General features: G+C 48.5%; 1 protein-coding gene across 2 annotated transcripts in view; it reads left to right on the top strand.

Annotated features, from left to right (window-relative positions):
• LOC137439729 (NADP-dependent malic enzyme) overlaps positions 1 to 17,763 on the top strand; it is a 140,830-nt gene that overhangs the window by 14,382 nt on the left and 108,685 nt on the right. Inside the window, exons 1-4 of one of the 2 annotated variants that reach the window (XM_068135770.2) lie at positions 9,047 to 9,295; positions 11,623 to 11,756; positions 13,712 to 13,861; positions 15,332 to 15,407. In XM_068135770.2, the coding sequence (XP_067991871.2) occupies positions 9,062 to 9,295; positions 11,623 to 11,756; positions 13,712 to 13,861; positions 15,332 to 15,407 (594 nt within the window). In that variant the 5' untranslated portion in view covers positions 9,047 to 9,061. Of the gene's footprint in view, positions 1 to 9,046; positions 9,296 to 11,622; positions 11,757 to 13,711; positions 13,862 to 15,331; positions 15,408 to 17,763 lie in introns of those variants that run through there. The other variant, XM_068135769.2, reaches the window with a different exon arrangement.

Below are 17,763 nucleotides of genomic sequence, written 5' to 3'. Positions count from 1 at the left end.
CCACCTGGATGTTCAGTAAAGGTGACATGTCTTGATCTCACATGTATTTGTTCTTTTTCGTGTAAAGCCACAGTGAATCGCAGCGGCTAAGAAGATATTTTTAGACCGAGCAATTCCACGCATCAGGAAGAACTTCCGAGAGACAGTTTAGTGCGTATAGTTGGGCAGGTGGACATGGTTGATGGGGCAGGTAAAATGAGTTGAGCCCGACACTCTTCAACTTTGTAATTCAGATCCCCTGGTCCAATACACCCAAATCCTTTAGCCCCCCGCCCCCCCCCCGACCAAATTTTATGGGGTCAAAGGTGAAACTAAAAATCTCATTTTACCATTTCTTCGTAATTGAGTCCGTATAGATAAAACTTGGAACAAAGGTGCTTTCAAACAGCTTCAATAGGGATACTGAGAAACATTTGGGATTAGTGTTTAATTACTGTCTCAGTTCGAAGACATGACGTTTTCGGAATTTATTGGGGTCAAAGGTAAAAAATGTCTGCAAAGGTACGTTTTCTGTCTTGCCATGCCTCTGTATTTCAATGAATCCAGACAAGATTTGGCCAAACAGTTCCTCCAGTGCAAAGCAGGTAGACGTCTTGTATTAGATTTTACAAGGGTCCAATGTCAAATGTCTTGAAATGATAATGTTTTTACAGGCTGAGCATTTTAAAATTTATTTTAAATTTTTAACTAATATAGACAAGATAAGACTTCAAAGTCCAGACTCTAGAGGTTATTTATTTATTTATTTATTTTGAAGAGAGCAAAATATGACAAAAGAAAACCTCCAGATGTTACAATGTGGACAAATTTACCATAAACAGGGACTCTATTGTGGAGTGTTCCAAAGTATTGTTACGTTTGTGGGGGGTCAGCATGAAATACCTTAAGGAAGTACGAATGTGTAGGTTTTAGTATGGACTGTGTGACGCGAAGAGGAAGAAGCCATCTCGATGTACATAAGCAGGGTAAATGTTCAGGTTAAGATTGTTTGCATGTCACCATAAGGAGGGTGGTTTTGTGCTAATTAATTAGAGGGCTTATGGTTAATAATCCCCAGAATGCATTGCCTCCCTGTGATTTTTCCCTCATGTTATTATAAAACTCAGCTGGCTAGGCAATGGGCTCCATTAGCCAACCACGCCACCAAGGCTGACAAAAACAGCATTTGCTGATTGGCAAAGGAACCCTGTCCCCGAACATTCCCGAATTGCGGCTAGGCTCCGCCTCGGAGGCGCTGAATGGACAGGCCACACCCGAGCTTTGTCATTGGGCATCAAGAATGGCTGTGAGGCCACGCCTCAAAGGACGATTGTTTGGGACGATTTGACGGCGCAAGAGTGGGAGTGGCTGGAGTGGCTGGCAAGCGGCAAGCAGCCAATGGAGCTAAAGGGGAGTGGCCAGCAGCAAGCGGCCAATAAGAACTGGGGGGAGATCACGACACATGACCCCCGGTGGCCAGTGGAGATCTTTGGAACATTCTAGTGGGGCTCCGGGGGTATATAAGCCCCGCCCCGGACCCCAAAGCTCTCTCTCGGTGGTCGACGTCTCTCTGTGCCCAGATCGCTCTCTCTCTCTCTGCCCCCGAACTCGAGAAGCTCTCAGCGCTCTCTCTGTAGTCAGCGTTCTGCCCCTGCTCTCTGCTGCCTTGTTCTCCCTGGCTTTCTCTTTCGTTTGTCCTCGCTTTCGTGAGATAAACGCTTTCGCAGGACGATCCCTCGCGTGGCCCTGTGCTCTAACGATCTCCTGCCTGGACGCCCTGCACGTGCGCTTTGCCTCGCCGACTTTGGGACGCGCTGCGGAGATTCCCGTGCGTGCACGACTGGAGGCCGGCGTCCCTGCTACGAACATCACTGAGGGGAACGCCCAACGAGCTGTCCGGGGCGAACTGCACGGAGCGGCCCCGCTTTGAGCTTCATCCCTTTCCCCTTCTTCATCCCGTTCCCTGCGTGAGTCAAAGGGCCCTTGTCTGGAAAATTAAGTTAAGAACGGTTAAGTTTCTACCCTGTGTCTCTTCTCTCTGGCCATTGTACAAATTGTAATAAACCTGTGTTTTGCTTCCACTTGGCCGTTTACGTCTTTTCCCAATTGGCCTCGCTTTGCACGAGATAAAACCGCTCGATCTGGTTCATAGTAACTAACAGCACGAGTCACATGACACGCAAACCGCTCGGGCGTATCAACCCAGCGTGACTCGTGTGAGGTTCAGCCCCCATCCTCGTGGCGGCGTGTGTATCGAAGGTACTCGGGTATTTGACCAGAAACCCTTCCGCACACTCGCTGCGGGGTTGGCGGCTGGAATTGCTCAGTAATCCGCCGCCACGAGTGTAAAGTGGGTAGCGGCCTCGTGGACTTGAAGCTCGAGGGGGAAAAGGGCTTAACTCCCCCTTAGTACGTCGACGGGCTCGAGATCCGCAAGAATATATATATATATATATATATATATATATATATATATATATATATATATAATGTATATATATGTATATATATGTATATATATGTATATATATATATATATATATATATATATATATATATATATATATATATATATATATAAATATATCACGATATCTCAAAAAATTGTGGACAAGTTATGAAAAACTAGGTGGATGAGTTGATTAGATGAAAAGAACAAGCCGATTAGATTTTGGTCCATATAATAGCACGACATCTCAAAAAGTTATGGACGGATTTGGACAAAACTTGGTGGACCGGTTGGGTCTGTGACAAGGATGAATCGATTCGTTTTGGTGAAGATATGGATTTGGATACGAGAATTGTTTAATTTTTAAGTGATTCTTCACCATTTAAAGATCGGGCGAAAAGCGACATGTAACATGATGTTTAAAAAAAATTATGGACGCATCATGACTAAACTTGGTGGATGAGTTGGTTCGGTGACAAGAACAAGCCCATTAGATTTTGGTTCAGGTCCGAATCCAGATCCGGCCCATCAGTGGGATAGAAAACGTAAACTCTTCAGCCTGGCAGAGGTTTGCACTGTACTGAGTGCTGTTCCATTTTGATTTCTGTAATTACGTGATGTCCATAGGAAAGTGTTTTCAGAATATCGGTTATTAGGAAATAAAAGTTCTCATTCTGCTGTTTGTGAATAAAAAGACAGTTGCATTGTGTTTGTCATTCCCATCTGAGACCATGGTTGGTGACGAGATGGGGGAAAAATTTCACTTTGACCTCTTAAATATTGTTGCGGATATGAGGATTGCATTTTTTTAATTGTGTTGTATTGTATTGGAAATGGTGATGAACATTGTTTGGATATGGCCCCTCCTGCCTCCGGAGTTGTGTAAAGATAAAAAGGGCGTCTCGGTAGTTAATTCCATAAACACCACATTGCAGGACACGATAAAACCCTTGTTCAGTAGCTTATATCTTATTATGTGTTTTAGAGTAAGGCCTTGTCTTCCATTAGAATGACACTCCAATGCACCGAATCAATTAAGAATAGCTCCCCTTCAATAATTCCATTTCCCAGCCAAACTCTCCATCTGTGGGTAAAGCAGTTCACAAGCGTGGGGTGCACGCCCTCTCAATTCGCTGCTATAGTGAATATGTGCTCCGTGCTCTGTTTGAACAGGAGGGGCGGGGTCGCCAGGGAGAGGCAAGCCCAGGGCGCGCCACGAAGGGCGGGGCTGTGCAGCCCCATGCCCAAATAAGGAAACAAGCCCGTGGCTCGCCACGAGGGGCGTGCCGGAGGGGCGTGCCGTCGGCGCGATGCCCAAATAAGGAGACAAGCCCGTGGGATTACCATACAAGGTCACGAAACAGAGCACGGGGGAGAGGGCGTGTCAGTCCCGCGCTGGAGAGAAGTGAGAGGAAGGGAATACGAGCTGAGCTGCGTGGAGAGGTACACGACAAAGAAAGGGTCCAAGAGAAAGCAGAGGAACTTTTACGAACGAGTTGCAAAGAGATACGGCAGATGAGTCCAGCCCCGTTTCAACCAGCCGCGTGAAGCCCTGACGGGGCAGCGAGTGACCCTGCCGGCGTGCGCTGTAAAGCCGAATACCAGGAGCTGCCGGCGTGCGCTGTAAAGCGGAATACAAGGAGCTGCCGGCTCCCCGCTTCCCGCCCGGAGTGGACCTGCTCGCTGTGCCCTGTGATCCCACCTGCTCATCCTTTCCAGCCATTCCTGCCTGCAAGTTCCCCATTTGCGTACGTGAGTTTGTTTTGTTCGTGCTGTCCTGGGTAGTAACTAAGTCTGTATAAGCTAGTAATTTTCACTGTGTCACCTGCGTTTTCATGTCCGCTGTAAATACCCGTGACTGCTCTTTTTGCTTATGTGTGTGTAAATAATAATAAACCCCGTTACTCTTCTGTACGTCTTCTTCTTCCTCTTTGCATTCGTCGTCTTAGTCTTTTCCCCATTGAATATCTGTGGCGCGATACGGCCAACGTTTGGGTGAATCGGGTTTAGTCGGGGAACAACTGTTCGGTCGCGGAGCCTTTGCTCGGCAAACAACATCCTTAACCGCGTACCGTAACAATTGGTGTCAGGAGTGTCGGATCGGACCCGAAGTGCGCTTAACGCGCTCAAAATTACGAACTGCTGGAAATTTGTTGTTTTAAAGCAAAACCCGAATTTTGAAATCGCGCCATGGCTGGTCAAGGCGATGGGATGCCGGTGGGTGAGCTAGAGGAGGGGTTAGGAGTAACCCAGGATCAGAGGGACGAAGCAGAGGAGAACATTGGCAATGTGGTTGAGGGGGTATCAGGTGCACAAAATGGCGCTCTCGCGCACGAGGTTTCAGGCGCGCAAAAAGGCGCCTCGCATGAGCGCGCGGTAGCCGAGCCCGCTGTATCAGCGGGCTTTAACATGCAGCCGATTGACATGCAGGCCCTCATTGCGCAGCTACAGGCAGCTGTACAGATGAGTATGGGAGACCAAATTGGAGGTTTGAAACACAGTATGGGGGTAATGGGGAACCGGATGGATGGTCAGAGTGAGCAAATGGGGAACCGGATGGAGGCTCAGAGTGAGCAATTGGGACAAATGGGGGAACGGCTAGAAGCAAAATTTGAGGGTTTAGACAAGAAATTTGAGGGATTAGACAATGGGATAGAGGGGGTGAAACATGGGTTAACAGGGGTGGAAAATAGAATGGCTGCCCAGGAGAATCAGATAGAGGGGGTGAAAAATGGGTTAGAGGGGCTAGAAAATAGGATGGAAGACAAATTGCGGGCAATAGGGGAGCAATCCGCCCGAGAAATTAAACAAATGGGAGAGCAGATAGAGGAGGTAAAAATCGGGGTAGAAACCAAATTGGATGCTCAGAGGGATGAATTGGGACAGATGAGGGCAGCATCTACAAAAGAGAGGGAGGAGATGAAAGAGGAGATACGACGAGGTGTAAGTGAGGAGGTCTCGGGGGTACGCGAGGAGGTAAAGCGAGGTGAAAAGCGTATGGAGAAAGAATTGAGGAATAATACGGCGAGGTTACAAGGGGGAATAGAAGATCTGACGGAGGAGGTGGAACAGCTGACGGAGGGACAAAAAGAACTAACGGAGCAGGTTCAAAGGAACACTGCGGTACTAGGAGGGTTAAAAGCGACACAAAACGACATAAAAAATGACTTGATAGCGACACAGAGGCAATGTCAGATGGTACGTGAGGGACTGACAACGAGGTTGGACGAGGTGACAGAGGTAATGGAGACGAAGGACCGGCAGGTGAGGACGCACATAGAAACGGTCAAGGTAGCCTTAGAGGACGAACTTGAGGAGACGCACCGGGAAATAAAAGAGGTGAAGCAAAAATTAGAGGAAGTGGAAGAAGAGGTGATTGAAATTAAGAAGAGACGGACAGAAACTAAGAGAGAAATACAGGAGGAGGTGATGGAATATGTACAAGGTCGGTGCTCAACTCATAATTGTGTGCTCACTAACCAAATAAAGAGTTTGCAGGTGGCGAAGGAGGTGCGGAGACGAGGTGCCAAGGTGAGTGGCGATATATTCGGAAATGCATATGATGTGAGGAGAGCTTCAGTCGGCTTGGGGGTTGCTTTGGACCCGGGTGTTCGTGAGAGGCCGTTGGTGAAGTGTGCGACAGGTACGGTGTGCGAAGGAGGAGGTGTGCGAGAATGTCCGACTCTGGGGTGTGTGAGGAAAAAGTGCGCGCCGAGGAGTGAGTGTGCTGTCGAGAGTGAGTCGGTCGTAGCGCGTATGCGAGGGAGCACATGGAAGTGCGTAGTGGGGAGTGTTACAAAGGATGTAACAGAAGCATGTACACCTGTGGTGAGTGTTACGGAGGAAGTAACGGGAGAATGTGCGCGAGAGGATGCGCGAGAAAGGTGTGTAACGGACGGGTGCATGGGGAAAGAGTGCGCTGTCAAGAGTGAGGGAGAATGCACACCTGTGGTGAGTGTTACAGAGGATGTAACGGGAGAGTGTGCGCAAGAGTGTGCGCGAGAAAGGTGTGTAACGGACAGGTGCGTGAGGAAAGAGTGCGCTGTCGAGAGTGGTGGTGAAAGTAGTGAGAGTGACACGGAGCGTGAGTTGGTTGTGACAGGTGAGAGAGGATGTACACCTGGAATGGAAGGATGCACACCTGGAATGGTAGAGCGTGTGTGGGAATGCACACTTGAATTAGTAGTGAGGCACATGGTTGGGTGTGCGAGTGAGAGCACACCTGTGATTGTCACAGAGGAGGTGACCGAGGAGGGGCGCGAAGAGGTGTGTTGGTGAGGTGTGCGAACGACGGGTGTGTGCAAAGGTGTTCGGTGGTCAGGTGTGTGACCAAGTCTGTGAGCGGAATGATTGTACCTGGGTGTGTAAGAGAAGGTGCAATGACGAGGAGCATGGGAACAGCTGGATATATGAGCAAGGAACGGGCTGCGGGGTGTAAGCATGCAGGTGAGGCATCGACGGTAACCGGGTTAGCGGTTAGAACGACATTTAGCCGAATCGGGCCCTTGGTGCGCATCGGGCAGCTTCGCGTGCCGCGAGGACCAGCGGGGATCCGAACCACGGCGGGTTCGAAAGGACCGCCGTACGCGATCCACGCTGGGCCGCGCTTTGAACGGCCGCGTCCGTGCTCCATTCGGCGGAGCGGGCAGCCCGATAGGACGGGTCGTCATGGCGACCCCTTTTTGTTGAGACGTTCCGGCAGGTCGAGATCGGGCCATTGGACGGCTCCGTGGTGCGTGGGATCTCGGCCCGGGTAAGCGTCCTTCCCTGCACCGAGTGCCGGACGCATCCAGCCGCCGGCACCAAACAACCCGCATTCATTGCTCGGCTTTACGAAGCCGGGCTGTAGAAGTGAATTGGCGCACCGAGAGGCATTAGTAAGTAGACTGTAATGATGAGGATAGTGGTCTGGACCCGAAATTCGAAAAACAAAATTTGATGATTGGCAAAGGATTGGCAGAGTGATGATTGGTAATGGTACAGTGATTGGCAGATGATTGGCAAATTTTTGATTTGTTGAAATTGGATGAGCAAAATTTATAGTAAGGGATGCCCCATGTGATGGGATGGCCAATCCACCATCCCTCACAACAGGGGGGCAAAGGAGCACTAGTTTTATGGGGTTTATGGCAGTGTAAGCTCGCCGAGGGAGGGTTTGGATAATGTGTAGGGCCCTAGAAGATTGACATTAGGTAACGGTAAGGTTAGGTAGCTACATTGGACAGGTAGCTGGGGACATAGAGAGGGTAGTTTGGATGATTATGACGTGGTATGTGCTTAGTTTAAAGGGAAGACGGGGAGCACTAAGTTAGCAGGGCAACAGGTAGTTGAGATGATGCCGTGTGAGTGTTGGAGGTGTATTCAAGTGTATTGAGCAGTCTGTGAGGAACAGGTGTGATTGAACAGGTGTGCAACAACAGGTATGAGGAACAGGTGTATGGAATAAATGGTAGTGTGGAGTATATGGAGTATTGGAATGGATGGTCGTGGAGTGAGTATGGTGGAAACTATGGAGTGGAGTGGATGGTGCGAAGGTGTGAATGGGGGAAGAGTGGACCCCCATCACGAATACCCGGGGAGGGTAGTGTAAGTGTTAGGTAGAGGGTATAGGTAAATTGTGGTTGGATATTGGCATCTGTGGTGCGGGTGGAAGAATGGTGATTGGATGGGTGCATTAGTGTTGTGGAAATGGCTGGGCGTGTAGCCTGTTAGTGTGTGTAGTTGGTTTGGGCACTCCACCACTGTGAGGATGTCGGCCAGGTGAGGCCGCAGGTGGGCTCTGGGAGCCGGTAGTTGTGGATGGGGCCCGAGGATCCGGAGGACGGACCCGGGTAGCCCAGTGCCAGAGGGCACCGAGTGGGGTGACAGAGCCAGGAGGGGCCTTCCCCAGTTAGTTAGGTTAGGGTGAGGAGCTAGGTAAGCTCGGGTGGCAACTACAGTGGTGGAGGTGTGCAGGTGGGTAGACCTGCTGGGAGAGCTACACGCCCCAGCCCAGAAATTGTGCAAGGGCACCGGGAGATGAATCGGGGGAGTGAGACCCCAAATTGAGAAGCACCACAGTTTGGTCAATGGGAATTGGTTTTTAGAACCCATAGTGTAAGTTGGCCAATGGATTGGCAGGGAAAGACCCCGGGTAGTGTAACGTGTGTTAAAGTCATTTAGAGGATAGTTAGGATTGGAGTCTCCTCGCACCATCTGCATCCACTCACCTGAGATGACGTACCTCCACACCATGCCATGTTTTGATTATTTTTTATGTGCAAATGTTTTGGATTGTGAGACGCATCATGACGTGGGTGTGACATTGTGCTTGATGTTCCATCTCTTCCTCCTTATGAGGGTTGATGATGAATTGGGTGATGGCAAATTTTGGCTGGAGGGATTGTGGTGACGAATTTGGTATTGAAGAAATATGGGGAAGACGTGACAGTAGCGACGAATTTGTAAATGTGTAGATTTTGTACATATGGGGTAAGGGCAAGGGTAGTGTAGGTGACAGGGGGGTGACGTAGGGTAGGGACGAGCTTTCTCACTTCGCCCTCCGTACGCATTTCACCTTGCATTGCCTTATTGATGTGTACCCTTGTGACCTTACCCCTCGCTCATCTGTCTTGTCCCCCTTTTGTCTCCCACATGACCTGTGCGCCATTGGGCGCCGAGGGGAGCGTGCGTGAGTCCGCCATTGTGCGCCCGGAACTCCCAGAACCAGCTGTCTGCATCGATGCACCACATTATGGACCACATGTCTGTGGCCGAGCACCTCTTATGGACCCCATGGGTTGGGGCGTGGCCCCTCTGCTGGAACCGGCCATGAGGGCCCAAAATCTTGCTGGCGGACCTTGGCCACAGGGCACCGATGCCTCACAGGTGAACCACAGTAGTCGGCCTGGTGGGCCATAAATAAATAAAAGGGACACGTTGGGTGCATTTTATTGTAATACAAATAGGCCGCCAGCAAAGAAAATGACAACATCTGGAAGAAAGTAGATAGCCAGCAGAGGGAGCCGAAGAGCAAGAGACCACCTACAGGGTTAGGGGTTGTTGATTTATTTTTATTGATGAACTATGGTGACTGCACCGATGGGTGCTTGAGGGTGTTTTGGTGCGTTTTGGGTGCTTTCATGGTGCATTAATGCAGAGCAGACTGTCTCCCCCCCCAGAAAGAACAATCACAGGTCCTGGGTTAGTCTTGTAAATAAAAGTAGTGTCAACTGTAAATAATGCTCCCCACCGTCAGTGTGTAGTTTGAAGACCATTCCGCAATTCGGTTAGCTGTGGGCGTGAGTCTGTTAGGCAGGGTGCAATGGAGCAGCGGGACATATTTATTTATGTTTTAAAACTGTCGCACTCAGGGTCAGGTTAAAAGTAGAGGGAACTACACCTACGTGTCACACTAAATAAAAGTTGTAGGCCCGGGACGTGCCTAAGAGGAGGAGGGTGCAGTGTTGCGGATATGAGGATTGCATTTTTTTTATTGTGTTGTATTGTATTGGAAATGGTGATGAACATTGTTTGGATATGGCCCCTCCTGCCTCCGGAGTTGTGTAAAGATAAAAAGGGCGTCTCGGTAGTTAATTCCATAAACACCACATTGCAGGACACGATAAAACCCTTGTTCAGTAGCTTATATCTTATTATGTGTTTTAGAGTAAGGCCTTGTCTTCCATTAGAATGACACTCCATTGCACCGAATCAATTAAGAATAGCTCCCCTTCAATAATTCCATTTCCCAGCCAAACTCTCCATCTGTGGGTAAAGCAGTTCACAAGCGTGGGGTGCACGCCCTCTCAATTCGCTGCTATAGTGAATATGTGCTCCGTGCTCTGTTTGAACAGGAGGGGCGGGGTCGCCAGGGAGAGGCAAGCCCAGGGCGTGCCACGAAGGGCGGGGCTGTGCAGCCCCATGCCTAAATAAGGAAACAAGCCCGTGGCTCGCCACGAGGGGCGTGCCGTCGGCGCGATGCCCAAATAAGGAGACAAGCCTGTGGGATTACCATACAAGGTCACGAAACAGAGCACGGGGGAGAGGGCGTGTCAGTCCCGCGCTGGAGAGAAGTGAGAGGAAGGGAATACGAGCTGAGCTGTGTGGAGAGGTACACAACAAAGAAAGGGTCCAAGAGAAAGCAGAGGAACTTTTACGAACGAGTTGCAAAGAGATACGGCAGGTGAGTCCAGCCCCATTTCAACCAGCCGCGTGAAGCCCTGACGGGGCAGCGAGTGACCCTGCCGGCTTGCGCTGTAAAGCCGAATACCAGGAGCTGCCGGCGTGCGCTGTAAAGCGGAATACAAGGAGCTGCCGGCTCCCCGCTTCCCGCCCGGAGTGGACCTGCTCGCTGTGCCCTGTGATCCCACCTGCTCATCCTTTCCAGCCATTCCTGCCTGCAAGTTCCCCATTTGCGTACGTGAGTTTGTTTTGTTCGTGCTGTCCTGGGTAGTAACTAAGTGTGTATAAGCTAGTAATTTTCACTGTGTCACCTGCGTTTTCATGCCGCTGTAAATACCCGTGACTGCTCTTTTTGCTTATGTGTGTGTAAATAATAATAAACCCCGTTACTCTTCTGTACGTCTTCTTCTTCCTCTTTGCATTCGTCGTCTTAGTCTTTTCCCCATTGAATATCTGTGGCGCGATACGGCCAACGTTTGGGTGAATCGGGTTTAGTCGGGGAACAACTGTTCGGTCGCGGAGCCTTCGCTCGGCAAACAACATCCTTAACCGCGTACCGTAACAATATATACACGAAGTAACATTTCCTGAAATACAAACACTGAACGCGGTGACGTCCATGTCTGAAAGCTTCTCCCAAACATGTAGTCCCCTCTCACGTTTCTGCCTCCAGGTGTGTCTTCACTTGTTTTGATTTTATGCATTGTTCAACGATGTGTCATTTTGGTGCAAAATGCCTCATTTTCTATTTGCTGTTTTATTATTTGCCTTCAAACTTTCTTTATTTTCGTCAATCAGAAACGTCGATGAGATTCCCAGGATGTTGAAAGCAGTAGGTTGGCTATAATTTTGTCCCATGTTAAGATTCTGCCTCCAAAAGGCCGTACCCTGTTTGCACTGTTGGCTTTATGGATGATTTGAAAGGTTTCGTTGTTGTTGTTGTTGTTGTTGTTGTTGTTGCAACGTCTTTTTTTATTTATTTTAAATTTTATTTGTCAGACTCTATTCTAACATCACATTTACCATTGCAGGGAATGGCGTTCACGCTGCAAGAGCGCCTGCAGCTGGGAATCCATGGCTTGCTGCCACCGTGCTTCCTTTCACAGGATGTTCAGCTCCTCCGTGTCCTCAAGAACTATGACCGCCAAGCAAATGACCTTGACAGGTGCAGTGTGTTTGTAAGGGCAACAAAAGACTTGAAAGGATATGCATAGCGTGGCGTGCAAAAAAGACCTGGCAGCATAGTGTGGCGGTATTCACACACATTTCTGAGCAGTCTAGCCTGGGTTCACATCTCAACTTAACTATAAACTACCATCTTGGTGTTTCACATGCACCACGATGCATCAATGTTTGTGCCGTTCCTCGGATAGATGTTGAACAGGGCGCCCTGTCTGCTGGCATTAGTTGGTGGACCTTAAAGATCCCACGGTGCAAATGATGGAGCCACACTCCAGGCAAATTATGCCACCTGCGCCCATCTGCTGCGTACCAACGAATACGTCTCAATCGGAGGATAGTTTGTTCTTTAATGCCAAGCCATCTATGCATCAAATGTATCATCTTTCCAGCGATTTAAAAACCACCAACTAGACCGTGATAACAATTAGCTGTTGTCACGTGACTTGGTTGCTAGGCCCCACTGCTGAGCTTGGTGTTCTGAACGTGGCTTGGGCCCAGATAACCTAAGCACTTGTGGCCAGTATTGCAGTGCAGAATTCTCCCCCATTCTTTGTCTTCATTTTAATTGAGTGCATTGGCTAGAAAGAAGGCATGTGAAACAAATAATGAGGCACGCTACATCGTATGTGAGCAATATCTAATTGATAAACCTGCCTTGAGCACAATTCCGACGGCCCCCACCACACAGGACAATATGGAAAACATTAAACACGGAGAATCTTGTCTCTCTGTAGCTGAATGCGTTAGGCGACTGGAAGTGGAGGGAATGCTATGGCGGACAAAAGAAATAAAGTAATAGCAATGGAAGATGAAAAAAACAAACTGACATATAGAATGAGGCATTCAGGATGTTATCCCGAGCATCATCTATGTGGGTGTGATCTAAGGACCTACCTGCCCGCTTAAGTATCCCTGCTTGATCAGGCAGCGTCACTGACGCCCATAGCGCCTCGCGCTGCTGATCCCATGTCGTCTTACCAAGGCCGAGAGCTCCAATTCGGCATGGTCTCCAAAGGCTCCTTCTGCAGTGGCTCAACAGTATGGCCTGTTGTCCATCTGTCTCCATTTTCTCAACTCAACTCTGCAGTCACTTCAGTCAGCGCCTTCTCTTTGATAACTCCACTCCGATGCTGCACCTCCTCACACTAATAATGTGTGTAAAGAAGAATTGTGAGGGAAATCCTGTGTCCTTTTAGTGCAGTGCTTTCCATCAGTAGGCACAGCTGACACATCGGCCTATTGGTGAATATGAAGGTGCTTTCCAGGTGGTAGTCATTGCTGATATAGGTAAAGGGGGCCTAATCTGGTGGAGGGATGGCACACACAAACATGTGACTTATATAATGCTAAAAAAAACCCAACCTGTCACCCCATCCATCACGATCCCTCCCCTTCCCCTACCTAACCACCTTCCCTTTTCCTTTGATATGTGCGTGACACTATCTTGCTGGCCTCCTATTAAAACTGAAAAGGAAAGTTGTTTTATCAAGCATAATCGAGATGCAGGAGTTTTAAAGCAAGTGATATTGGCCTCTGACTTGTATTTGATCATGTGTTTGTCAGCACGTGCTTCTGCGTGGTGATTTGCTGCTTCCTTGCGTAAACCCGTTTGAAATACAAAGGCTATGGTAGAGGAGTTTGACACTCTAACTAAAATCTACCTCCAAGCACAGTCCCGGAGGACAAGATTTTTATCCATAAACGGTTCCTTTGTAAAAGCGACCTCGTTTAACCGCACCCAAGTCTGACCGAGTAAGCGTTAGAAGATCCCCGTAAGCGAAGTGCTGATAGCCGCTTGAGGCCTTGCGCTTAAGGTGCTTGCCTTCTGTTTTTGTGCAATGATTGTACTGCATTTACAATTGTAGATGTTTAATGAATGAAGTGCAAGAACCAACCAAGTAAATCGAGCACCTAAAATGGTTCACCTTTCTGTGACAGGTACATATTGCTGATGGCCCTTCAGGATCGCAATGAAAAATTGTTCTACCGTGTACTAACTTGTGACATCGAGCGCTTCATGCCGATCGTCTACACGCCAACCGTCGGTCTGGCCTGCCAGCAGTATGGTCTTGCCTTTCGCCGCCCCAGGTATGCGTCAGGCAGCGAGCCTTGCTTTTCCCATGTCTGTTTGCATGATGCTGAAGGAATCCGATCCAGAATGCTGGACTACTTTGCCAATTAAACTTCCTGTTTCCTCATCCACATTCTACTTGATGTTTTGCTTTTTATTCGTTTTTTTGTTTCAGCCGAAGCATGAATCCACAATTTGGGGCATGAGGAATCCCCCTTCCAAGTCCTTGGGGAGGGGGAGGAAATGCCAATTTATCTCCCCACAGGTCCTGGTTTCTCCCCCCAACATTACTGAGAAAATTAAATAATCCTTGCAGTAACATCCAGCAGCATCACCTGAGGCCAAAATGCTTAAAAGGAAAGAAAAGATGAACGTGCTTCCAGTAATAAAACGTTGCCGGAATGTTTTCCTACAGCGGAAATCTTTCCTAATCCTTCAAGTGCTTAATGCTGTAATATGCAAATAAGATTCAAAATTCTGATGGATTAAAAAAACCCCACAGCAAAACGATCCGATAGACTTGGAAAGACTATTTGAACAAAGTGATCAGCTGGGATCATCAATTTCACCTCCCTTTCGAATTGCCTGTAAAACCCGCACGAGCAAACGGTCACCCACCGGGTACGCGTCCGATGTAGAAAACGTTTCACTGGAAACTGCGGACTGTTGTCGCATGCTTTAAGCTGATTTGGTAAGCTCTTGGTTGAATGGCTCTGCAGTTGCACGGATTAAAAACTGGGGAGGTTAATGGGACATATCGGACGTTACTGTCTTCAACCCCCGTTAGCCTTGGCTCTAAAGCCCGACATTCTGCTGATAATTTGGCAAAGGCCCTTTCCTTTGGCTTTTGGCTCGGACCCTAAAATACCCCAAGGTTACTACTTTGGTTTTCTTTGGCATCGAGCGGTGCTTGGAAAATGGCGTATCGTTTTTATTCTGCAGTGCGGTTTTCAAACAAGTTTAAATGGTACCTTTCTCATCGTCGATTGTATCTTTTGCTATGGCGAAAATTGTGGTCGTCCTCCATGCGCACGACAATTGTGCGTCGGTCTTGGGCCAGTACCAAAGAGTGTTTATTCTCACTGGATGTCCAATAAGGTGCAGTCCTTACTGTGCTTGTTTGTTTAATGTTGCCATTGCTGTTATTTTGTTTCTTGTTCCCACGTTACCATAGGAGTTTGCTTCGAGTGCATCCGCAGTGTTATTTTGTAATTTTTTTGTGAGTCTTGTTAGGTGCACAGATGTCACCCCTAAAAGTACAAGCCAGGCTTCTGGTACAGGGAAATATGGATTTGGGTGGAAGGATCTGTTGTTTGAAAGGAAGGGTGTTACCTCCTGCTAAACATGACCCTTCCATCGGTGGTGCGTGAATGCCAACTTCTGTGAGGTCCGGAGGAGCAGATTCCAATTTTCTGGCTCTTTTCAATGGCTGCTCACACTCATTGTAGGACCTGCTGATTATTGACACTTTTTTTTTTTACCGACAGAGGATTGTTCATCACCATTCATGACCGAGGACATGTCGCCACGGTGCTGAGCTCCTGGCCTGAAAATGACATTAAGGTGAGTTGCCTCGCGGAGGATACATTCAGCAATAACGGCTTTTTACCAAGCGGATTGACCTCCACTTTAAATGTACTTGCGTTTTTCTTTGTTTTTTTTTTGTATACAAGATCGAGGCTCGTGTAAGAGCTAAAGTTGATCAGAAAACGACAAACTGACACGTAAAACGTATGATAAAGGGAGCTGGAGACAAGATGGAGAGCAGGGACATGGGGAGATCTGTGGGGGGGGGGGGGGGGGGAGGAGGCATGGGGAAGGGGGGGGGGTTGGGAGAGGTAAAAAACACATGGACACTGCTTGGACTTCCAGGAAAGAAGTCGGTATTTCAAAAAGGTGGATCTGGGGTGAATCAACGGGGGGAAGAAAATATCAAGGTTTTGGATGGGGGAAGATAAGAGATTGTGGTGAACAGCTGTTTTAAAGACCTGGATTAAAGACCTGGAGGAGTGGGTTTGAAGAGAGTGAGGAAGTTTGTTCCAGAGGTGGGAGAAAAGAGGAATGAAAGAGTGAAGGTGAATAGAGAGTCTTGATTTTGGCAGTTAAACCATAAGAGGGTTGCTGGCAGATCTTGTGCGACCTGTAGGAATATTTGGGGGACAGAGCACAGAGAGAGCTGGGGGAGCAAGGCTGGAGAGGAGTCGGTAGAAGACAGAAAAACCGCCAACCTGCCTGTGGTGAGTGAGTGAAAGGCCCTCGGAGTTAGCTTCATCGCGGGAGATTCCAATGATTCTGACAGCTTTGGTTTCAACAGCGTGAAGCCGAGCTAGGTGTGAGGCAGGAGCACCGGCCCAGAGGGGAGAACAGTATTATATTGAGCTGCAGATGAAAGCCTTGTATGTGGTGAGGAGCTCAGGTGTGCAAAGGAAGGACTTCGCACGACGGAGGATGCCCAGTCGGTGACTGGCTTTGGAGGCCAGCTTGGAAATGTGGTTTTCCCAGGAAAGATCATGGCAGATAGTGAGACCCAAAAGCTTGAGTGACAGAACTTCTTGGAGAGGATTGTTGAGAAGGTCGATGGAAGGGTTGTCCAGTTGGTCTTTTTGGAGAGACAAAGTAAGAGTGTGAGATTTGTCAGGATTGAAAGACATGTTCCACTTGTTTGACCAGTTTGTGATTTTGTCCAGGTCTGCAGAGAGTGAGGAGGCTGCAGACTGCTGATCTGAGGGATGAGGTATGGAGCGGCAGAGAGTGGAGACATCAGCAAAGAGATAGAGAGGATTTTCCAGAGTCGGAGAGATCATTGATGAAGACCAGAAAAAGCACAGGGCCCAGAACACTGCCTTGGGGAACTCCAGCCTGAACAGGAAGGGGAGATGAGAGAAAACCATTCAGGGCCACACGTTGACTACGATCAGAGACGAAGTCCGCAAGCCATGCGTGGAGATTTCCATGGATACCAAAGGAGGAGAGTCTGGTGAGCAGAGCGGGGTGCCATACCGTATCGAAGGCACGTGACATGTCGATGGAGACAGCTCTGATTTCCTGTTTGGCATTAAGGACCTCCATCCGTTGTTGAAACAGCAGTAGCAGCATGTCCAGAGTAGAATGACCTGGTCTGAATCCAAATTGATGATCCGAGATCAAGCCATTGGAGAAGAGAACCGATTTGATATCAGAAGCGATGATTGATTCCATGACCTTGCTGATTGTTGGGAGCAGGCTGATTGGTCTGTAGTTGCAAGGATCTGTTTTTGCACCTTTTTGTGTAAAGCTGTAATGTTGGCTGCTTTCCAAGCAGATGGCAGATGACCTTGAGCAAAATAGAGGGTGAAGAGAACAGACAGGGGGTGAGATGGAGAGGCAGAGCAGGATTTAAGGACCCATGGGCTGATGCCGTCTGGTCCAGTTGCAGAATCAGAATCAGAGTCGAGGTTTGACAAAAACTTCTGAACCTTGTCAGGAGAGAAAGATACAGAGTCCAGGAGCAGCTGGGTTCGACTGGGAAAGGTGGGTACAGAGAGAGATGGTTCGGGACACAGGATTTTGACGCAAACACACAGTTGAGGCATTCGGCTTTTTGACGTGCAGAGTCAGCTGTGTAGCCGTTTGAGGTAAGGGAGGGTATGGAGGGGGAACAAACACCAGAAACAGATTTGACCAGACGCCACCAGCATTTGGAGGAGGGAGACTGGTTTGAGTTTTTTTTTTTTTTTGTTTGTATACAGAGTCGAGGTTCGTGAAAGAGCTAACATTTATCAAACAAACAAATCAAACAAACAAGCAAACAAAGTATATAAAAAGGGGAGCGGTCGACAAGATGGGGAGAGAAGGGGAGGAAGCACACAAACACAACATTTGAGAGCAGGGACATCGGGAGATGTTTTTGGAGGGAGAGGGCCTGGGGGAGGTAGGATAG

Source organism: Myxine glutinosa, chromosome 14, assembly GCF_964187855.1.
Source record: "Myxine glutinosa chromosome 14, kmMyxGlut1.1, whole genome shotgun sequence".
Taxonomy (NCBI): domain Eukaryota; kingdom Metazoa; phylum Chordata; class Myxini; order Myxiniformes; family Myxinidae; genus Myxine; species Myxine glutinosa.
Note: the sequence above shows the minus strand (reverse complement) of the source record. Positions and strands in the feature narration are given on the sequence as shown.